This window comes from Triticum dicoccoides, chromosome 3A (assembly GCF_002162155.2).
Source record: "Triticum dicoccoides isolate Atlit2015 ecotype Zavitan chromosome 3A, WEW_v2.0, whole genome shotgun sequence".
Lineage (NCBI taxonomy): Eukaryota > Viridiplantae > Streptophyta > Magnoliopsida > Poales > Poaceae > Triticum > Triticum dicoccoides.
Window position 1 is genome coordinate 493,849,347 of NC_041384.1, and position 23,041 is coordinate 493,872,387.

Genomic DNA, 23,041 nt, shown 5'->3' on the forward strand with positions numbered 1-23,041 from the left:
CTCAACAAACACCATCGGAGACACCTGTAGAGCATCTTTATAGTCACCCAGTTACGTTGTGACGTTTGATAGCACACTAAGTGTTCCTCCGGTATTCGGGGGTTGCATGATCTCATAGTCATAGGAACATGTATAAGTTATGGAGAAAGCAATAGCAACAAACTAAACGATCATCGTGCTAAGCTAACGGATGGGTCAAGTCAATCACATAATTCTCTAATGATGTGATCCCGTTAATCAAATGACAAGTCATGTCTATGGTTAGGAAACATAACTATCATTGATTCAACGAGCTAGTCAAGTAGAGGCATACTAGTGACATTCTGTTTATCTATGTATTCACACATGTACTAAGTTTCCGGTTAATACAATTCTAGCATGAATAATAAACATTTATCATGATATAAGGAAATATAAATAAACAACTTTATTATTGCCTCTAGGGCATATTTCCTTCAGAAGTGTCATGTAGTCGACGTTCACATAATACCACTAGAGGAAGAACAACATACATATCATCAAAATATCGAAAGAATACCAACTTCACATGATTATTTATAACAAGACTTCTCCCATGTCCTCAAGAACAAGAGTAACTACTCGCAAATCATATTCATGTTGAAGATCATATGTGTATTGAATATGCTTAAGGATCTAAACATATAATCTTCCACCAAATAAATCAACTAGCATCAACTACAGGATGTAATCAACACTACTAGCAACCCACACATACCAATCTAAGGTTTTGGGACAAAGATTGAATACAAGAGATGAACTAGGGTTTGAGATGAGATGGTGTTGGTGAAGATGTTGATGAAGATTGGTCCTCCCATGATAAGAGGATCATTGCTGATGTCGATGGCTTCGATTTTCCCCTCCCGGAGGGAAGTATTCCCGGCGAAATTGCTCCGCCGGAGAGCAGAAGTGCTCCTGCCAAGGTTCCGCCTCGAAATGGCGGCGCTTCGTCCCGAAAGTCTCTCCATTATTTTTCTCTAGGGCAAAACTCTTCACATAGCAGAAGATGGGCACCGGAGGCCAGCTGTGGGCCCCACAAGGCATCAAGGCGCACCCTATTGACTTGTGAGCAGCAGGTGGCCCCTCTCTGGTATTTTTTTTGTTTCAATATTTTTTATATACTCAATAAAAAGTCTGCATGAAGTTTCAGGTGATTCCGAGCTCCGTAGAATAGCTATCTCCGTTGTAGCTCTTTTAGGTTCCGAATTCCAGCTGCTGGCAATCTCCTTTTCCATGCAAATCATGCAAATTAAGTGATAAAATGCATTAGAATTGCATCATAAAGTGAAGAAATGACCAAAAACATTATAAAAGACAGTAGGAAAACATTGCAAAATGGACATATCAAGCACTGGCTCGTGGGGGAGCAAATTGGCTGCACTGCTCATGTCCTCCCGCACGGCCCTGGACATCCACCGCGAGTGATGGCGGCTCCGCGTCCAGCAGGCGAAGAAAAGAAGGTAAGTTCGCGGAGGTCGACGCGGCGGCGGAGGAATTTGATGACGGCACAAATGACGCCGCCTGCTCTGCGTCGACCGCGCGCCGCCGACACAACAACGAGGCCGACATGTCCATGGTCACCACCGATAGCGAGTAAGAGTAGAACGGGTGAGGCTGCCGCCGCTTGGGTCCCAGGAAGGCCACCGCCACCATCTTGCCCAGCCTTATAATCGGTGAGCTTGCCCACTTTGCGGAGGCAAAGACCACTATTCTTTCTCTCGTGCTGAAGCTAAACTTGGTGGGCTCATCGCTGACTGGTGAGATTGCCCGCTTTTGCAGAGGCAGAGGCTATTCTTTTCTTCCTGCTGAAACTCCAGTTCCAGGCATCATGGCCAGCCGACGAGCTTGCTGCCAGACATGAGGAAGACATATCATGGGAAACAGGCACGTGCGATTATTTAGACGAGGTTAGAATAGTGTTTAATTGAAATATGTCAAAGATGTAATGAATGTGCTCCAGTTTAGATGAAAATCATTCGGTTTTGTGTAAAATTTATCTAAGTCTGAATAAAACTTGTCCAATTTATTTAAATTTGCATCGAATGTGATCAAACATTTGCGGCTAGTTTTGAATGACAGGCTTCCGTATCAGTGTCCGGACCCACGTCGACACCTTTCCCACGGTGACGTTCGGTCATATTTCATGGTACTCCTCGGCCAACTTGTCAATCTTGTCCCCCATGGTGCCCATCTGCTGCTGGACGCCCTCCTCCTTCATGCCACTGTTTCTTTCCTCCATGGCGCCCATCTTCTTCTCCATGGCGCCCATCTGCTGCTGGACGCCCTCCTCCATTCCTATCTGCTACTGGACGACCTGATCCTCCATGACGCCCATCTGCTGCTGGACGCCCTCCTCCATTCCTATCTGCTGCTGGACGATCTGATCCTCCATGACGCCCATCTTCTTCTCCATGGCGCCCTTCCCCTTGATGCAGATCTTCTCCGTGGCGCCGGTCTCCGGCTCAGCTTCCATGGCGCCCGCATCCTCCCTCATCTCCATGGAACCAATCTGGAAACATTCTCCTTTCATGTTGAACAACCTGTTTTTTTCTCTCCTACCCCGCTCAACCTTTTGCCATGGCTTATAAAAGGATGGAAAGAACATTATCCATAGCGTGCAGATTTTGTTTCACACTTGAGAAGAGGAAAAACGGGAGGGGGAGGGGTTTCCATGGGGGAGAACGAGGGAATCGAGGAGGAAGAGAACGCTCGTGAACAAGGCTAGGAGAGGTTCGAAGAGAATTTAATGTTCCACGCATAAAGGTTTTGGAAAAATCTGGTTTTCGTAAGGTGACTTACGCACATGAACGGGGGATGTAAGTGAAACATGTTTCATGCCACATTTGTTTAAGCAGCCCTACACCATGTGTAGTGGCATTATTTGACCGTTCCGGAGCTCGGAACTCACCAAACCACCAACAAGTCAAGAACATCCGTCCCCTTGAATCCAGGGCCACGCCGATTCCGGGACAAGAATTTACCACCTCACGTCGCATTTCCTTTTCTCCTCGTGCTCGCTCGCTCGCCCGCTCGGCCCCTCAAGTATACACTTGTCTAGCCTTCCACACGCTAGACAACAAACGCGAACCCGCGCCTCCCCCTCTGCTCTGCCTGCGCCCGCCCGCCCGCTCACAGGCGCTGCCAGGCAGTGCCATTACTGCCCCCACCCGTCTCTCCGGGCCCGAGCACGCCAGGGACACCGGATTCCTCGTCATGGCCGGTGACCGCCGCGGCGGCTCGCCCACGGCGGAGCGCCGGCGGGGGATCCGGCGCCTCCTGCTGCCCCGCGGGGAGGCCTCCTCCTCCTCGTCGTCCTCGGTGCCGTTGCCTCCCCCGGCCGCGGCCGAGGTAGGGCGGAGGAAGGGCTTCGCCGCCGCGGCGCTGCGCGGGCTGGGCTGCACGTCGGCCGCGGCCTCGCAGGCGTACGCGCCAGGGGCGGGCTCCGCGGCTGCGGCGGCCGTGCGGTCCTCGGCCGACTGGCACGGGCGAAGGAAGAAAGGGAAGGACAAGAGGAAGGAGAGGGGAGGGGGAGGGGGAGGTGGAGGCGGCCTTGTGGGCGGAGGGATCGGCGGCGACGTGTGGTGCGCCCCGGGGATACCGTTCGCCGCGGAGGCGTCGTCCGTGGACTGCGTGGTGGCGCGCCACCAGATGCTGGGGAGGGGCCGCGGCGGCGACGCCGAGAGGCCGCACAGAGAGGTGAGTGGCAGATGCTTCCTGGCTTGTTTGGATCTGCTCGCGCTCACGGCTTGTCCATTTCGCAGGATTGCTTGTTGTTCTTGCTGGTTAGTTATTCTCAGTTTTCTTAGCACCATTTCTCATGTGTGTCTGTTTTTGTGCTTTTTTTGAACTCGTTTTTTGTCTGTTGCTGAAAAGAAAGCGTGTGTTCTCCTCCAAGCATTCAGATTTTCTGGTGGCTGTTCTGCTCCGAAATCTTCCATTTCAATTTCACATTTGCGCCCTTAAATGCAATGTTCTGTTTAAGCATCTGAAACAGTGCTCCACGACCACGTTTGATGCCACCGAATTCTCCGTATGCAAGTGGGATGAATGAATCTCTCGCCATGTTCTGCCAGCCAGCTGACGCTGCGTTTCTCATGTGACATCCATCCACAGCGGCCCTGCCTGTCCCGGAGGGCGAGCATGCAGGAGCAGATGTCCTCGTCCTTCATGGAGTCGCCGCCGCCGCCGCCGCTGCATCACCTGGACGGCCCCTTCTTCGGCGCCGACCTGCTCCCCTCCGCGCGCCTCCGCCGGATGCGCGGCTACCGCCCCTCCCCCGGCGGCCTCGAAGAAGAGGTACGATACAGCACACCAGCCTCAGCACCAGTACTAAATACAGCACACCAGCCTCAGTACCAGTATCGCCTTGCGTTTGCTTGCACGCTTGACCCGCATCTAATGCCTTCCCCGCCTCGGCGTCCAGCGGTCGGTGCGCGATTACGTTGCCATAAGATTCCCGTGCGTATGATAATGCTACTACTAGTCTAGCCAGGGTTGTCATTGTGTGTGATCTGACAATGTTCGTGCCTGTAACCCCTGGGCGTTGGAGGTGGTTGACTTGCTTCTTTCGTGCGCTAAACGTGACGTGAGACCGTGGCCTTCTCGTTGGTTAACTAACGAACCCATGATTAAGCGGCTCCGGCCACGGAGCTCCGCTGCGCTGTGTGGCCATGGAGAGAGACCTGTCGACCATGGCATGCAGATGCAGACTACCAAGTGCAAATGCTAGAGACACACTTGCGCTCAACCATGGCCACGCTGATGATGGTGACATGGTCGGTCAAATGGTGTTCAAACTATGCTGTTTCGGAACTCTGGGGAAGGGGGTGGTGGATGTGGAACACCTGAGCATGACAACCCATAATGTGACTTTATTTTCATTCATTCTCTTTTCGGCATGCTGTTCTAGCGGATCGTACAGTAGGTGGGGAATGGGGATGGGCATTCTGGTGGGTGAATGATGGCTTTCAGACTTTGCCTCGGCGGTGCCCAGCTCGTCTGCCTGACTCGACTGGTCTTTTGCTGCTCAGGGGGGCCGGGCACCCTCATGATTTGCCTGTTGCTTCAGTCATAATCAGATCTCATGTTGTGGCCATTCCTTGTGTATTTCGTGATCACCTGGCTGGTGAGGGCTCTTATCTTATTGTTGGATGTGAAGATCCACCGGCGTTTCTTGTCCCTGTAGGCAACTATCAAAGATACGCAGAATGCAGAAAGTGGGTGGGGCAATTTAACATGCTTAGGGCAGGTGACATTTCCTAATTGGTTGGTTGGAGGAAACCTCTTTCTTGGTCTTGCCACTGACCCATGGGTCTAAGCGTGATACTAACTGAGAAATGAGCTACCCATTTGCATGCTACCTGAAGTATAACCTTTATAACCTTGTTGCATGTATTTTGGAGAGAAAATCGTAGAAAAATACACGATAAAGATAAAAGTATGAAATAATCAACATGTTATCCATGGACCTGAAAGTACCAATTTGTAGTAAGCCATATCATGTTGATAATGCTCACTTCTTTATTCTTTCATGCTTGTTACCATAAAGTGAACATTTTTAATGGAAGCATGCCCATCATCTAAGGTCATGGGTGTGCAGTGATTTCTGTCTAATGAAATGCAAGCAGGCCATGTCAGTTTCGAATGCTTACCTTTCTCATATGTATGGCAGATCATGATGTTTCAGACAAGAGTGTTGTTGGGAGGAATGAATGTGTATGATCGGTACCAGGATTGGCGCCTTGATGTCGACAACATGACTTATGAGGTCTGTCTTCCTCCCCCCCTCCCGTGTTCTGTAACAACACTTGGCATCATCATCGTGATGAACCAACTTCGTCTTAACAGGAGTTGCTTGAGCTTGGAGAAAGAATAGGACATGTCAACACAGGGCTACGCGAGGATGAGATAGTTCGCAACCTTAGGAAGGTCAAGCCTGATTCGTCATTCCAGTTTCCGACGGAAGTGGAGAAGAAATGCAGTATTTGTCAAGTGCGCTCTCGCAGTTCCCGCTGCTTCTCTTTATATACATCGTTTGTGCAAGTGTTTAAACCGGGTCTGTCTATTCTGATGGATGTTGCAGGAAGAGTTTGAAGCAAATGACGAGATGGGGAGGCTGGGCTGCGGCCACAGCTACCATGTTTACTGCATCAAGCAGTGGCTTTCTCAGAAGAACGTTTGCCCGGTTTGCAAGACCGCTGTCACCAAGACTTGAACAAGTCCCGACCCCGGGCTACACCTATTGTGTACCTGGGTGGACCTAAAATGAAAAGTTTCACTTTGTTGCGTCTTGTACAGTCCGTTACATGTATTATTGTTGTCTAAACACATCGTCCATTCTTTTGCATTTCCAGATAGAAATGCCATATTGCGGCCATCTTTTATCAAACATATGGGTTCTGATGCGCTCCTTTAAGATGATGATGTGATGTCCAAGCGTTTTGCAGAACAGACCTAGGCTCAGGTTGCTGAATTGTGCTGTAGTGCTTATTTTTATACTAATTTGTAGTGAAAAATTAGCCGCAAAAGCAGACAAAGCGGATCAAGCAAACACTGAAAATAGATAACGGGTTTCTAATCCACTGAATTTTATTAAACTTCTTGGGCTATCTACAAGCAATAGCGAAATATTATTTCCTCTCTTGCATGAATGTGCGTGTCAGCGAGCCATGCGGATGTAAGAGCATTTACAGCAGCAATTTTCAAAATAGATGACCCAACTTTGTACTAACTTTAGTACAAAGTTGGGTCATCTATTTTGGAACGGAAGGAGTACAAATTTGAACCCTCAAACATCCGCCGACCAGAAGGGCCTCAAATTTGGCCATTTGCAACCACAAACCCTGTCCAAATCACCTAATACATGCAAACCCATGCACGTCGACCTTAGAAAGTGTAGTCCATGTTGGGCCGGCGGGACTGTTAATAAACACCAAATAAATAGTTGTACTTAAGATTTTTCACATCCGTATTGGGCCAACGGGTTTCAAATGTTTAGTCCCACCTTGCCACATGAGGAGCTAGTCGACTGGTTTAAATAGTCGGGCCGTCTAGCTGCGATAAGCTTCAGCCATCACTGCACCCTTAATTAAGAAGATGGACTATTACTATTAATCTTCTCTACTTATTATAGAGAAGATTAATAGTCATGGCACGGCTCTTTTTGAATCACAATGTATCGACCGCACTATCAACAAATATGAATGTTTTTTATATCTCTTTCATTATAATAGGGCTAGCAACGTACATGAACGAGATGAACTTGACGCTTAATGAACGCCACTGTCGAAGCAAAAGCACGCCAGAGCTTGCAACTTTGTTGCATCCTTCACACTATGTAGAGATGAGAGAGGAAGGAGATTCGGGTGGCTGCAGGTGAGACCGTTATGACCTGGAGCGGGGTGCCCGGCCGCCCTCGTATCGTCCCTACATCTAGTCCTGATTTGAGGGATACCGATTAATCCAGATGTTTAGGGATTAAGTGATGGGTCCAGTTGGATCAACTTTTCTTTTGACCGGACGGACGTTTAGAAACTACATGAGGGGGTCGGGCTGTAGATGTTCTAAGGGAAAAAGACTGACATTTACACGAAGCACGATCTTGTGCAGAAGCGTGAGTATCTCGTGGAAATTAAAGTACACCACGAAAGTGGAATCCAATTTGCCATCCGATTCCTGCTTACAGACTCCGTCATATCATCGCACTTTTACCAAAAAAAAATCGTCGCACTAAGTAAAGAGGGTCACACACAGGGGCGATTCTACTGGGGGGCTTTAACAGGCTCAAGCCCCCCCTCCAGCACTGTAAAATTTGTTTCTACTACTAGTTTTAAGACCCAGCCCAACTACTTGCAGGCCCAATCCAACACATATTTGCATGACCCAGGCAGCCCAGCCCGCTCTCCATTTTTTCTAGATTCGCCACTGGTCACACATGAAAGTGTTCTGAAGAGATATAGGAAAGTAAACCACGATGTTTCGATCGCATACCCCACAGACATGTCAAAGGCGTAAGAAATGCAACAGATAGTATCAATCCTACCAGTATTGTACAGTCTACATATCCGGCCAAAACATCATACAATTTTAAGTGCTTCCATCAATACAAACATGATCGTACACTTTTATTTAATTTTGCTAACAATCATCAGTACCAGGGTAGGCGCGAAGCAAAATTTAGTTGAATCATCTTCAATCCCTCCTTTTGGTAATGTACATAGCATTTACAGGCGACACACTACACTAACGATCAACGGTTCTGAAGAAACAAACTAGAAGCTTGGTCTGCGCAAAGGAGACAGAAAAAAACACCTCTGCTACTCACCACTTCACTGACATTTTGGTGATTACAGTACCATCCGGTTCCAGTGTAGGATGACCATCGTGCAATGTCGTGTGGCAGTTCTGATGTATACAATGGCGTGTGGCAGTTCTGATGTATACGTGCAGTAAGAGCTTAAGAAGACACACCATCGTGTTGAGAGAGGAACTCTATTATGCAAGGGTACACTTCATGGACAGCCTACACGATAGCACAGAGCAATGTAAGAATCAAAGACTGAACTGGGTCCCTTAAGTACACACATATGCAGTTATGCACACATACCTTCCGCCCTCCAACCAGGTCATAATGTGCATAGTGAGGGCCTTCAGGTTTGCCAAAAACCTTATAGGTGACCAGATGCTGAGGAATTACTTTCACGGTTTCTGCAAATACAATGAAAAGTCAACTGTTAAAAGTAGATCTCCAACGAAATTCTGGAGCAACTCATAATCAAACAATGACAGTGTTATGGACAATAGGTCAAGGCCCAATGGCACGGTGTGGCATTGCTAAGCCTAAAACCAAACGCCCCATAAGCTAGGATTCGTCCCCAGGAATTACTATTCACCTGATAAGTATCAGGTCAACAGTACAGTGACCAACCATTTGAGGAGACAAGTATAGCAGGTTAAATAGTTAATAAAGGATATCTTTTTGGCAAGGCAAGTGGTGGGTGAATAGGAAGATAAGGATACTGTTCGTTAAGTTAGGATTGTATTCTTAGATACCAAGTTAGACTTTTCCCTACAAGGGGGCGCAACCCCATATGGATGATCTCTCCTCATCCCCAGCCCCATGGCTGGCCAACCCTCTCTCCTCGAGCAGTACCCCACGTTGTCACATTCATCTGTCTTAGGAGTTAGGACTGGTGCCTATCTTAAGCACGTGACAGATAGTCTACGTATATTGTGTAAGACCACTACCCACTTGCGCAAGGTGGTATATTTTGAACACACCGTGGAACCTTGGTGACCCTAGGCTCCTGGCTTGTGAGCTTAATCCCAGTCCCAGCCCAAAAATTTGAAACTGGTCCTAATACGTTAAGTACTAGGTGACAAATGAGCTCTCATTGCAAAACAACACGTTAAAATGGAACTTGTTGCCATACCGTAAACAGCTTCTGGGGGGCAAATCAGATCCTCGTCTCCAGCAAGGGCAAGCACCGGAACTTTGATTTTCCCTAAATGCTCTTTGAAGAAAAAAGTACCAGCCCTGTTTCGCAGCCCACCGTCACGGAATGAGGTCGCCAACTGTAATAACACCTTTGCTGGTACTGTGCCTGAATATTACATCAAGTTGTCACAAGAAATGTGAGAGCTTTTGTAGTAAAACTAACCATATAAAGATGAATTATCATGGTCAATTGTGCTGTGGCGTTTGGTAAAACTCGCTTAAAGTCTGCAGCTGCCCTATTATCTTCTTTAAAAGATGATTATAACAGTCAAACTTGACAAGTTTAGTGCACAACATATGGGTAGCATCTAATGCCTTGAATCCATCACCTTGCACTAAGATGAAACTGTTAAGGAGATAACAACCTCACCAAATGCAGGTAATGCAAGATAACAACTACACTCATGTGTGTAAACTATGCAACTTCTTCTGTTATCCAGGACATATCATACGTTCATACTATACTTGTATGTATGGCAAGTTAGCGGCTTCCATAGAGAAGACAAATATAGGCCTCGACTTACAGAAGTTATTCAAGATGAGCTTTGAAAGCAGTTCAGGATCCATCATATCCTTGGCTGAAATTTGAGAGCGTAGCAGTGACAATATGTATGGTGCACGAGATGATATAGGATAAGTGGTTGATAGTAATGTTCCTAGAGGGACAGCAGGAACACGCAACATCTCAGCTGGATCTGCCTAATAAAGAACAATGAAGATTAGGTTCCTGTCCATGTATTGAATATGTCAACCTGCTTGATGGTCAACTTACAAGAGGCACAAATAACTTGAGCGAGGAGTTGGATGTTGTGTAGTCAACTGATGAGGCCAGAGTAACAATAGCTGCCAGCTCTGGATCAGCCCCTTCGAATCCTTGTGAAGCAAAGAAAAAAAAAGGAGAGATGGTACTTAGTGCCATGTATTGGTAATAAAATCTGATCTTCCGATACAAAAGCAAGCTTAGAAGAACAAAAAATTAAGACCATAGTAGTAAAAATCACAAGGGCATCTGTAATGGAAGAACATATAATAAAATATTCTATGTAGAACTCGTAAATCAGCTGGTAGGAAATAATGTAAATGTACTGGAAGTGTGTCCTGAAATGGAGAAGAAACTAAAACAAATAACTGGCTGCAACAAACCTAATTTTATATGGCGAAGTTATACCTCTTTAATTTTAAACGAAGGCAATATTATCATTGAATATGAACAGGAATTTATCACAAAATAAAAAGGAAGAAAAACAAAAGCCTATATTCCCACGTAAGAACGCCTATGATGGTATAACCCTAACACTGGTAGTGTGCCAATTACTAGCCTCATCCCTAATGTTGCACAGTTGGAAGTTGCTCAAGTTTTGGACAATCCTGAAACCGTTCTCTTTCCAAATCTACCATGAGACAAGCAAGAGTGCAAAACCAGGGTTGCTGGTACTAGTGATCGCCAGTCATCATCCATGGACCCACCATCCCGCTAAACACTGCCAATTACTAACCTCATCCCTAATGTTGCACTGTTGGAGGTTGCTCAAGTTTTGGACAATCCTAAAACCGTTCTCTTTCCAAATCTACCATGAGACAAGCAAGAGTGCAAAACCAGGGTTGCTGGTACTACTGATCGCCAGCCATCATCCATGGACACACCATCCCGCTAACCATAAGGAGGCTTTTACCCAGCAGGCCAGCACGGACGGCGGTTTAGTCTATGGGGTACCTTCTTTTTGTGTATGTCGCTTTCATTTGAGACTATGCTTGTTGCCTGTAAAGGATGTGTGCATCTCGTTATGTAGAGGCCAGGAGTGAATTCACACGGCTGTATCACCTTGATGAGGCCGTCTATAAAAATCCCTTTATCGAAAAATCTTTCCAACCTTGACAAGATTTGACCAATGTCTGGATGATGGCAGTCCATTCAACTTTACCAAGCAAGCTCTATTTAAAGGAAGCGCTAGCAGGAATAAGCCACCAAGGACTAGATAAAGCAGACACGACAGGTTGCCGTGATTTCTTAATACTATAGTGGAGTGTGTTCATGACTTAGAACTTTGCCTTTGCTTTAATACGCAATGGCCAAAAGCTATGGTACAAGGGACAGTTCCTGAGAGGCTTCCAGACCCCCATATCAAACAAACAAACAAATAAAATTCAAAGGCATCCATGGATGCTTGTGGAAATAATTACAGTTAAAAATGGAAGTGTAATATTGGTGTGTTATACCTCAGCTATCCTAGCCTCACTACTAGTTGAAGATGTGAAATATGCAATTTGCTAAAACGAAAAAAGTTGTTTGCCCTGCTCTAAGAAAGATTAACAGAAAACCCAAAAAGGCACAGGTTAATGAAACATACCACACTTCGAAACCATTGCATACAACAAGATTCCTCCCATAGAATGACCAATAGCAAGCAATTTTCCATCCTTGGGTACACTCTGCTGTTTTATATAATCTATCTGCACAAACAAAAAATCACCATACTTCTTACTAAGCAGTTCAAGGTACCTTCAATTAATCTCTCAACCGTAAAGGGTATGTCTACAAACCGCTGCAGGTACATCCTCCTCCAGGTAATGGTCAAAGTCCCAATCATAACTAATAATCAGCTCCAACTGCTTCTGGAGATCTTCTATGGTTGCGGAGAGGCGTTCTTGCCAGCCAAATAACCGAGGGGAAACATTTTGTTGACCTTCCCCAAGAATCTTCACGAGGCGCTGACTTAATTGGCTAATTTGATCATATATTGCTGATGTCTGTGGCAATTCCATCAACCCTAGAAATTTATCTGCAACCTCCTCAAGACTACTAGTTAATGAGGCATCAGGGACAAGTTCTGTCACTCGATCAAAAAAACCGTCAGTGATGTTTCTCAGTTGGCTATCTCTTACATAGCCTGAAAATGTTACACTCAATTGTGCCAAAGCATTTGCTAACTTTGTCACCAGTTGTGGTTCTTCTGATGTGTTTGTTTCTAGCACATTCGTGTCTGTTAGTACTGGAACTTCAGAACTTTGAGGTTCATTAGTTGACATATCCTTGGCAGGAGGAACAACATTTACTTTCTGTGTCAAAATTTTATCCACACCTGAATTAGAGGACATGTCAGACTTGGTGCTAGCTGCAGCTAATTCTGATCCACGTGTGCTGAGGCCTGCACCACGCAACTCAACAATCCATGTATCAAACCCTTGCATAGACATATGACGGGCAAAGGAAGCCTGTCATCATTTCATTTGTATCAATGGAAGTCCAGGGTAAAGGGGAAGCCATAAAAGAAATGCCTACAAACATGGCAACAATAACAAGGAAGACAGTAGATGTATAACTGTTTCTTTCTTGAGTGTAACATATATTAAATATAATACAAAAAAGACAGGTAATTATGGACCAACCATAAAATTCAGAGGCAGGAAATGTTTTTGAAATAGTTTGAGCCCTGTGATACAAGCACACCAGCAATTACACCTTTCATTTGACTCTTGAAGAGTGCACAAGCATAGTCTTAACTGCAAGCTTCATAAGTTCTACAGATTCCCCTTCTTAAATCGTGTACAATAAGCCAACAACTTAGGCAAACATTCCTACAACAGTTACTGGAAAACTGAAGATACGGCTTTTGTTCTCCGTTAAATATGTGTTGTTTCCATACTTGTGCAAGAAAAGGTACTTCATTGCCGTCTAGCTGCATCCCAGTTATGCAAGTAAACCCCAATTGCGGCTCTAATAAATTTCATATTAGCAACATATGAATTCATAACTATCCGCAGTATAATTAAACACTATGTTTTGTTCACAATAAATTTCATAACAACTACTCCCCTGTCCCAAAATGTAAAGACCATTTTTGACACTATGATAGTTATACTATATTTTGGGATGGAGGGAGTACATGTAAGCGTTTTCAAATTTTGGTACTTCTAGGTCTGCTGATTGCTATATCCCTGGAGGTGTGCTAGGATGCATTTTACTGCAATTGCAATTAGCCAATTACAGTAAAACAATAAAGATGCCGATAAATATAATACAAACTTCTCTTGAAGAGTGGATTTTGTGTTTGTTTGTTCAGAACACTCGGTTTACTCCATGATATGCTTACTGAACTTTCCTTTCTAAATTTTTGCTTATCTTATTTCCATACTTCTGTCGCCTCATCCGCATATGGGTGGAGAACCCGTCGCTGTCTCTGCTGTGATACCGGAGGCTCTAGGGAAGTCGGAGGAGAGAGCACTCATCTCGGGGTGGGCTTACTACAATTAATTTCATTGTATTTACATTACAGAATACATCAAAATTAAAACTGAATTAAACTACAGGATAAACAGAGTAAAATGAACTAAAGGACCACAAAAAATGGACAGAACCTCGTCAGAGGGCCGGGAGCTCCCGCAATTTCATTAAGAATAGAGTTGATCCACTTAATGAGGGAAACCGGATCCGAAAATCATACAACACTCGGTTTAAATAAGGAAACCCGAGTGAAAACCAAAAACAAACACAAAAGACACAAAAGAAACTAGAGCTTGAGGATGGGGGTTTAGATGGACAGGTCGAATCCTCATGATACGTGAGTCCAAGCTAAAAGATGGCTACCAGTTTGCATTTGCAACATCATTATACAAGCAATTTACAGAGATTAATCAAACATCATATGGATTTCTTCACAAAGAAAACAAAATGTACTGTTTGCAGCGCGATTTATCGATAACAGTAGCGTAGTTATAGATCAACTCACCCCAGGGGACAGGTCGAATCCCACCGCATTGGTGGCCACACCGGACAGCAGCATCAGTGGGTGGTTCCTCTTGGGCGCCTGCACGAACCAAGCAAGCACGAGATCAACACCAAACAAAAGCAACCCTGACGAAGCCCGGGCCACCACCCTAGCACTGCACAGGATCAAGCACACACCTCAGGCGGCGGGCGGTACCTCCAGAGCGCGAGCCGCCACTCGGTGCCTGGCACGGGCGCGTAGTGCAGCTCGTCCGCCGTGCAGATCGCGGGCTTCGCCCCCTCCTCGCAGTCGCACGCCGCTGCCGCGGAGGCGAGGACACGCGAGGTGGAGGGCGAGGGCGAGGAGGGGGGCGGCGGCGGAGGTTCCGAGGCGCTGTGGGAGGCGAAGGCGCGGAGCCGCAGCGGCTGGGGAGGAGCGCACGGGGATGCCCGCACGATGGGGAAGGAGGAGAGGTGCGCCACGGCGGCGCCGGCGAGGAGGGCCCGGAGGCTGGCGCCGTGGAGGAGCGGCATGTCGTTGGGCGGTCGGAGTGCTCGCTTTGTTTCTGGCGTCTTCTCTTTGCTTCGTCTCCGATTTGGTTTTTACAACCCGGTCCGACCCCGACCGACCGACCGGTATGTGTGGGCAGCGGTGGTTCCATGTTGCGCCGGTAAATCCCCGCGGCCACGTTGGGTTTGACACGGTGGGTGCCTCTTGCCGCTAGGGTCGAGAACGGACGGAACTGAACACTTATCAGTTGTCACATTTGTTTGTCAGTGTATTTTAGCAGAAGCGACAATGAACACTAAAATGACCGGAAGCGAAAATGAACACACAAAAACATGAACGGTCAGCTTGTTTGAACTGGACTACTGGACCGTAAAGTTGTGATGCACAAATTTATTGACACGATAAATATGCATAACTTGCAGACTAATTCAAAACTACTGATGGTGTTTCAGATTAGGGGTCACTCACTAGTAACCATGTCGTCTTACAGTCACGTGGGCAGGGCCGAGGACCCCATCTACATGGTATCCACTTGGGTCGGGTGCGAACTCACCCAAACCTGCACCCGTCCCAATAATTTTTGCCCAAACCCGTACCCGCACCCCGGGTTTCATATTGTTCCCATACCCGTATCTGGCCGGGTGCGGGCAATACCGCGGGTGAAAATACCTATCTCGGCCACCTTTCATTTCATACTTTGGCATGCATTATTTCGGCATTTCAGTGTGTAAAACACAACATTTCAGCATTTCAGTATATAAACATAACATTCCAGGATGTGTTTGTCCACTGGAGCTCGAGGCATGGCGGAAGGAGGTGCTCTGGCAGCCTGGCGGTGCTCGCGTGGAGGAGATGGAATGGAGAACAGGCGGTGGAGGGAGGAGATGGCTTGGTCTGTTGGTTGTCTAGAGTGGAAGGAGGAGACGAGGAGATGAGGGAGGTGGCCGGTCGCATCACTGCATGCCTCGACCACGACCGGTGGATCCTTCCCTAGGGTTTGTGATGGAAGAAAGATGGGGACGAAGGAGGTTTCTCTGGTGTGAGTGACAACGCGGGAGGGGTACGGGGAGGGATTTCGGGCCGAGGCTGCGACTGAGTAAAGCGATCTTAGAGTTTTCGCATTTTTAGTGAATTACATATAGGGCCTACCTGTCATAATGAATAAGCATATAGGTATGCGAGTAAGGATATTGCCTTCCCATACCCGTACCCGACTTATCCGATGGGTATAATTTTTTCCTAATGAAAAACCAATGGATAATTATTTACCCTTATCCTATAGGGTTGTTACCTGTTCAGGGTAACCAACACGTGGCAGCCATTATAACGGGTTGTCGTTAAGCTGTCGGGTGTCAGTTTTGAATCTGATACCTGTTAATAGCCTAGACCAATGACGATTTTTCACGCGCCAATTTCTCATTCGCTGACGGAACCGAAACCATGCGTCAGCTCTACGCGAGGTAGCAGGTATCTGTTGTCATATTGAGGAGCCCATGGCGCATAGAAGGAATATTTTTCAAAGACTTAACACATACTCCAAGACTTAAAGTCGTCTACAACACATGTTACCTTATACTCCCTCCATTCCTCTATGTAGTGCGCCTTATTTTTCTAGCAAAGTTCCACAATGTAGTGCACGGTTGGAGTATTGGATGAAAATACCGCTGGCTGGGTTGGAAGTGTGTGCCTGGGAAGTTTCCATCGCTGGGCACATGCATGTGGACATACTTGGTGGAGGGGATCAGCCTATGAGGGTCCAAAGTACACATGCCACCACACTCCTTGGTATTGTAGTCAGGACGAAACACGCAATATATAAAGGAGCAGAGTGAGTACTTAGTCAACCTTGTTGTAACCCACCCCCCAGTACCTATATGAACCAGGGGATGGGATTCGTAGATTACATCATCGATCTTGTGATAGATCAACATGTACTTTATACTCTATCCCAAATTAATACAACACAAGTAGGATGTAGGGTTTTATCTCTTTGGATTTGGGTAAAACCTCGTGTCTCCATCACCATCGTATCAAGGCTACTAGCTTGGGACCCTCTACCCAAGATTTGTCGGAATTGACTCCGTCAATAGCGACTACCTTTTCTTCTCATGCAACTTTAGCACCAGGATATGTAACTGTTTGAAGATTAGCTGGGGAGTTGGTACCTCCATTAGAGAGGGATTTTGGTCATCCATTTATTTTTTGCGAAACACATCATAGATATAGACACTCTCACACACATACACTCGCATATATGAACGCATGCACGCACATCCTATCTGTATGAGCACCTTCGAGAGACTGTGCTGAGGCGCCTCGCTGTCAACGAGAACGTTCCTCCCCACTGAAAAAATAAATTCATTAAATCCAGGAAAGTGCACCCATGCCAAGTCTAATACTTGAACCCAAGTGGGCAAGTTTCCCACAAGGAACCTGACCATCTAAGCTACGCTCAGGTCACGCCATCCCTTCTTCTTTGAAGTGGTCATTTCTGTTGCTTGAAACATCTGGCTCATTAGAAATAGAAGATTTTTGTCGGGAGAAGCCATCCTTCCTTTCTTGGAAATGTGAATTTGTACATGATATCTCTCTCCCCTCCCTTAGGGTTAAGGCTTCTGTAAAGCCCAAGCTTCTGGGTTGGATCGATGGCCTCCATTAGTTTTTAGGTAAGGATAACATGTATATATTTAGATCCCCTCCTTTTCTCTTTGCTTTTCATTGTAGCTTTCTAAACTTTTCGGGACTTGCAATTAGACCTTTTGCAAGAAAGATTGCGGGGCTTTTGCACATTATAGTTAGTTAAAAAAAGTACACATGTGTAAAATTGGCTTCATTGTACTTGTACAAGTTGATGTTGATCATTACTTGTCGTTAACCGTGAATAACCATTCTTTAGCTATTCGTAACATTGCAACATCTAAAAACCATGGAAAGCTATTATTAATAATTGTACACCATTATGGTGGCAATTCTTCACGACTAACATAGCAATATATTGACAAAATCTAGCAACTAGTGGTGGCAAATAAATTCATCAAAATATGACAACATGAAATCTTGTTTTGAAGCCCTCGTTGGGATGAACTCACCGGTGAAGACATATCATTAATCGGATTAGGTTTGTGATTAATACGATGGTGTCAACAAAAACTCGAGATTTTGCAAGTATGTATGTGCTCTTTCTATAAGGAGAAAAATCTCATGAAAGTGATAACACGAAAAGACTTACATGCATACGGTATGCAGACCCCCCCCCCCCAAAAAAAGTGCCACAATATAATCATCTATTATACTACTCCACTGTTCTAGAATGTAGTGCATATATAGTTTTTGAAAAGTTGGATAGAGTTCTTATGTCTCTATCTCTTGAAACTATCTTTCCTTTGATGTTTCTTAGACCTTACCTAGAATACTATTTGATCATGCACCCTTGCTGATGGATTTTGGTTTAAATTTGCCCAAGATTGTTAAACCTGTTAAGTTTGAGTTGTATTGGTTCCTTAGAGAGGATTTGGATGCTGCAACGAGGAGTGTTTAGTGTGATGTTTATCCTGGGAAAACACATAAGGACACATGGCACACCAGAAAAAGAATCCTTAGAAGAAATCTTAAAATATGGAATCCGAATTATGTATCGTTGTATAAAAAATAGAATGTTTTCCTTACTAGTAAGATAGATGAAATAGATAGGGATAGTGAGGTTTTTGGCTTAAGTAGAGATAAATATCTGGAAAGGACAAGCTTTTAAGGGGTTTTTAAATAAGATTAATAAAGAGGAAGAGATCAAATGGCTGCAGAGATCTAAGAAGAATTAGTTGTTGGAAGGAGATGCTTTAACTTGTTACTTTATTTCTAAGGCTAGTAGTAGGAAGAGGAAGAACATAATTATTTCTCTTAATACTGATAACAATGAAACTATTCAAGGGGATAAAGACCTTCTTCTTTATGCTACTTCTTTTAATAAGAATTTGTTTTGGTCCCGCCACTCATATGCTAGATATTTCTCTTGATATTGACATGCCAACATTATGAGATGAGGTAGATAGGACAAAGTGGGATAGAGCTTTCACTTTAGATGAAATTAAAACTGCTGTTTTTGAGATGAAACATAGTAAGACACCAGGACCTGATGGTTTGCCTATGGACTTTTACTAGAAGTATTGGCACATCATGGGACCTTATTTGTTGGACCTATTTGGTGATTTTAAGAAGGAAAGTTAGATTTAGCCAGATTTAACTATGGAGTCTTAGCATTTATTCCAAAATGTGGGGATGTTGAGACTCTTTAACAATATATGCCAATTTGTCTTCTTAATTTAAGCTTTAAGATTTGCACTAAAGTATTGAATAATCTATCTACTACTCCTATAAAAGCACGAAGTGCGGAGATCCAATGCAACATCCTATCCATCTACCGGTTTCTGTACGGTCCGGATATGCTCGCTAAAACGTGTTTGATCCAAAACATGCATTTAGCAACCGCCAGCGTGCCGCGCAAAACAAATTTTCGTGTAGCTGCCCACGGCCCACCCCAAACGCATCTCCCGCAACCTCCAGTCGCCGCACACCCCGACGCCCAACTCTCCAACCTCCCTCCCCACACGTTGCGCTCCATCCCCGTCTGCCCACCATCGAACCAGCCTCCACCCCACGCTACCGGCACCGCACGTCGCACGTCCAGTACACTACCCCTCTCAGACTGCATGGCATGCTGCATGATGCATGGCAGTGCGAATCTGGCTCTACAGAAGCGGTTGCCACCCATCCCGTTCCAGTTCCTTGCGCTAACCAAGAGGAAGGGAGGGAGCGGAGGAGCACGGAGACAATGCAGACTGTGGAAGAGGTAAGTAGAGAGCACCCCTCTTCCTTTTACACCTCCAATGAGATGATTTCATTTGAATATTAAATTATTCATACGCAATGCAACTTTACTGGAAATGGTAATTTAAGTGGGAAGCGGATTAGTTATGTGCGGAAGGATGCACTTCAATCACCATCAGAGGCCATGTTACTTCCTTTTCTTTGATTTCATCTGAATATCCCACCTTCTTAGTTAACTCGCTATGCAGTGGCTGCCAAGTACCATGAGCCGCAAGATGATACTGAAGATTTAAGTGAAGCGGCGCAACTGAATCAAGGGGACACAGTGGTATTTTCTTCTCTTCTTGAGACTCCTGCTATATTTATATTGTTACCCATGAGACCATGACTCCCTTGCATACAAAAATCTGAAATAAGAATTATGTCATTGTGATCTTGTGTGGGTTTATGATGTCAAACAGAGGTGTAGCACCGCTGCAGGTGCTTCGTTCTAGGTGTTGCGCAAACACCATGAGTCCACGAGGCTGTACAAACGAGTGATCGAGTAATAAATTTCTTCACAGTCAAGTAATAAATGAGTGAGTCAATTAATAAACTTCGACTCCATTGTGCAGTTTTTGCCTCGACGATGCAGCCGCTGCCAATCCCTTCGCTGAGATTTAGATTTTTTTTTTTCTTTCCCGTTTCAGTGTGTTTGGATTGGATCGTAAGATGCTCTTCTCTTATCAAAGTTACAACATAGGGCCTTTTAGAACATAGTGTTGGTCAAACGGGCCTAGATTTTTTTGTATGATTCACTTTCTATCCTTGGTGGTAATTTACATAGCTTGCTCATTTGTTGTGTTTCAATGGAAGAATATACCATGTGGGAAGATACTAGGCTTTCATGAAATTTTGGTTCCAATGGGTGAAATTCTTGTTATAAAATGGTGATCTTGCTACTAAAATATGGCCTGAGGATCGAGGATGTACTTGTTATTGAGGACGAATTCTGCTGTAGGTTTGCATGTCGTTGGTTGCAAGGTGATAATAATTTCTGTAAGTGTAGACATATTTTTAGTAACCAAGCTATGCTTGCACGATGTATCATGTGAAATGAAGTTAAGAAATACCATGTCTGGATTCATGTGATTCTTACCTAACTAAAGGGTGATGGTGGGGTTTGTGCAGTTTAAAATGCTTGTAGTTCCATTTTTACCTTTGATGCGTATTTGTTTCCTTGATTCCTTTCTTGTTTTTCTTTTACAGCTTATCAATGCAATTTAACCGCAATTTGTATGCACATCTGCCATATAGTCTATCAACAATTTAACCTGGATTTGTTGTTTGATAATTTGATCTTTCTAGATTTTACTAACCTTATCCCATCATATGTTTCTATCCAGAACTATGTCATAGTTTCCCTATGATTGCGCCAATTGTTAGTGCTATAGACAACTCCACTGTCAATTCAGGTTTAGAAAATATCAGGAAATATAACAACCCAACTCATCTTCTTCTCGCAAATGGATAACAACCTGAGCATGTGCCCGGTTTACATACCTGACATTTCAACAATGGCAGCTTGCTCCCTAGACGCCTCGCCAAATGCACCTCTAGAACAAGTATAGCCCCACACATATAGCCCTTCAGAAGCTCAAGGTGATTATCCGTTTCTTGATTCTTGTTCCTCCATCTTTGAATAGACGTAGAGTGATGCAACATCATCAAATACCATAATTGGGTTTAACTGGACATGGAAAATTTTAAATTTGCTCTGTAAGAAAAGTAAATTCCATGGTTCTAACATTGCATCTACTTCTGGCATACCTGCTTTTGTTACTTATAGAAAATCTTTTTTGCATTAATGAAACTTCTGTTGTCTTTGTAACTTTTATTTGTTCCTCCCATCTACAAATAATGCATCTAATTGAATCACTCGTTTACTACTTGACTGCGAATGAAATGTATTACTCAACTCACTCGTTTGTACAACCTCATGGACTCATGGTGTTGGCGCAAGACCTAGAATGAAGCACCTGCAACGGTGCTACGCCACTGCTCGACATCATAAACCTACACGAGAACACAATGACATAATTCTTAATTTAGATTGTGTACGCAAGGGGGTCATGGTCTCATGGGTAACAAGATAAATATAGCAAGAGTCTCAAGAAGAGAAGAAAATACCACTATGTCCCCTTGATTCAGTTGACCCACTTCACTTAAATCTTCAGTATCATCTTGCAGGTCACCATGGCCATCTCATGGCACTTGGCGGCCACTGCACAGAGAGTCAACAAAGAAGGAGGGATATTCAGATGAAATCATAGAAAAGGAAGTAACATGGCCTTTGACGGTGATTGAAGTGCATCCTTGCGCACATAACTAATCCGCACCTCCAGAACAAGTATAGCCACACACATATAGCCCTTCAGAAGCTCAAGGTGATTATTTGTTTCTTGATTCTTGTTCCTCCATCTTTGAATAGACGTAAAGTGATGCAACATCATCAAATGCCATAATTGGTTTTAACTGGACACAGAAAAATTCAAATGTGCTCTGTAAGAAAGTTAATTAAATTCCATGGTTCTAACATTGCATCTACTTCTGGGATACCAGCTTTTGTTACTTACAGAAAAGTTTTTTTTGCATTAACGAAACTTCTGTTGTCTTTGTAACTTTTGTTTTTTCCTCCCATCGACAAATATTGCATGATGCATGAGTTTTATTTCAGGTGCTAGATGGGGTTATCTGTTGTGGAACTGGTGTTATTATAGAACTTTATTTTATCATCTGTCGATGTTTATAAACTTCTAAGTGCAGGCGGCGAGCATCTAAAGAAGCTTGTTTTGACCATGGGCATTTCTTTGGATCAGCGCTGCAAGAACATGTCACTTACAAGACCAAGCTTTTTATCTTCCCAAGCCGTGCTCGCAAGTACACAATATGGTGCATGTTTCTTTTTCTCTTTGTATTTTATATGTTCATATGTTTGCACGCCCTTAACTGCTCTCTTGTTCCAAGGCTGGTGATTCTACTCCAGATGAGCTTGCTACGACCATCCAGGTCCAGGGCGACCATCACTCGTGGCGACAAGAAGCACTTGGTCGAAGTTGTGAAGGTTGTGGATGAGGTGAAGGCGTACAATGTATACGGCAAGCTCCGTGGTGAGAGGATGAACTAGCACCGGTTAGGAGCTCGGATGAAGAAGGCTACCCTCATGGAGAAAGAGGAGAAGAAGTGATGGGATATTTATGACAGCTTGGAGCCATACCTTGTTTGATTCCTGAATATACCTTTCGGCCCATTGTTCAAATCAGCTCTTCATTTATGTGCAAATTTTCAAACAATGTAGTTCAAATAATTAAGTTGTTATCCCAGGAATATTTTGCAAAACGATGTACTTATCATCTTAGATAATATATTTATCCATTTTATAGATGGCATTTTCATATTTTTGAGAACGTATAGGTTGCATTATTTTATAACTATGGATGTTTGATGTAAG

General features: G+C 44.6%; 2 protein-coding genes across 6 annotated transcripts; one reads left to right on the forward strand and one right to left on the reverse strand.

The window, feature by feature from the left end:
- The first annotated feature begins 3,087 nt into the window (after window positions 1–3,087).
- Window positions 3,088–6,438, forward strand: LOC119268755 (E3 ubiquitin-protein ligase MBR1-like). Of its 2 annotated transcripts, XM_037550454.1 has the most exons (5): window positions 3,089–3,714; window positions 4,132–4,314; window positions 5,690–5,785; window positions 5,866–6,009; window positions 6,101–6,438. In XM_037550454.1, exons 1-5 carry the CDS (start codon window positions 3,232–3,234, stop codon window positions 6,230–6,232), a joined length of 1,038 nt encoding a protein of 345 aa, XP_037406351.1. In that variant the 5' UTR covers window positions 3,089–3,231; the 3' UTR covers window positions 6,233–6,438. The 2 variants fall into 2 exon arrangements, with proteins under 2 accessions (XP_037406352.1, XP_037406351.1); XM_037550455.1 differs by lacking the exon at window positions 4,132–4,314 and having other exon boundaries at window positions 3,088–3,714.
- A 1,640-nt stretch (window positions 6,439–8,078) lies between these two features.
- On the reverse strand, window positions 8,079–14,821 carry LOC119268756. 4 transcript variants are annotated; one of them, XM_037550459.1, is made up of 10 exons: window positions 14,418–14,821; window positions 14,242–14,319; window positions 12,595–12,727; window positions 12,056–12,294; window positions 11,863–11,965; window positions 10,287–10,387; window positions 10,039–10,213; window positions 9,450–9,620; window positions 8,624–8,724; window positions 8,079–8,539 (listed from the first exon to the last, which is right to left on the reverse strand). In XM_037550459.1, exons 1-10 carry the CDS (start codon window positions 14,751–14,753, stop codon window positions 8,474–8,476), a joined length of 1,503 nt encoding a protein of 500 aa, XP_037406356.1. In that variant the 5' UTR covers window positions 14,754–14,821; the 3' UTR covers window positions 8,079–8,473. The 4 variants fall into 4 exon arrangements, with proteins under 4 accessions (XP_037406356.1, XP_037406355.1, XP_037406354.1 ...); XM_037550458.1 differs by having other exon boundaries at window positions 12,056–12,342; XM_037550457.1 differs by having other exon boundaries at window positions 12,056–12,727; window positions 14,418–14,820.
- Window positions 14,822–23,041: the final 8,220 nt, after the last annotated feature.

Excerpts from the sequence above, each read along its gene's own strand:
- LOC119268755 (XM_037550454.1), top strand. The coding sequence starts at position 3,232 with ATGGCCGGTGACCGCCGCGGCGGCTCGCCCACGGCGGAGCGCCGGCGG. Across the intron at positions 3,715-4,131 it reads CCGAGAGGCCGCACAGAGAG|CGGCCCTGCCTGTCCCGGAG; the intron begins GTGAGTGGCAGA and ends ATCCATCCACAG. Across the intron at positions 5,786-5,865 it reads TCGACAACATGACTTATGAG|GAGTTGCTTGAGCTTGGAGA; the intron begins GTCTGTCTTCCT and ends TCGTCTTAACAG.
- LOC119268756 (XM_037550457.1), bottom strand. The coding sequence starts at position 14,753 with ATGCCGCTCCTCCACGGCGCCAGCCTCCGGGCCCTCCTCGCCGGCGCC. Across the intron at positions 10,388-11,862 it reads TGCAATGGTTTCGAAGTGTG|GATTCGAAGGGGCTGATCCA; the intron begins GTATGTTTCATT and ends TTGCTTCACAAG. Across the intron at positions 8,540-8,623 it reads ACCTGGTTGGAGGGCGGAAG|GCTGTCCATGAAGTGTACCC; the intron begins GTATGTGTGCAT and ends GCTATCGTGTAG.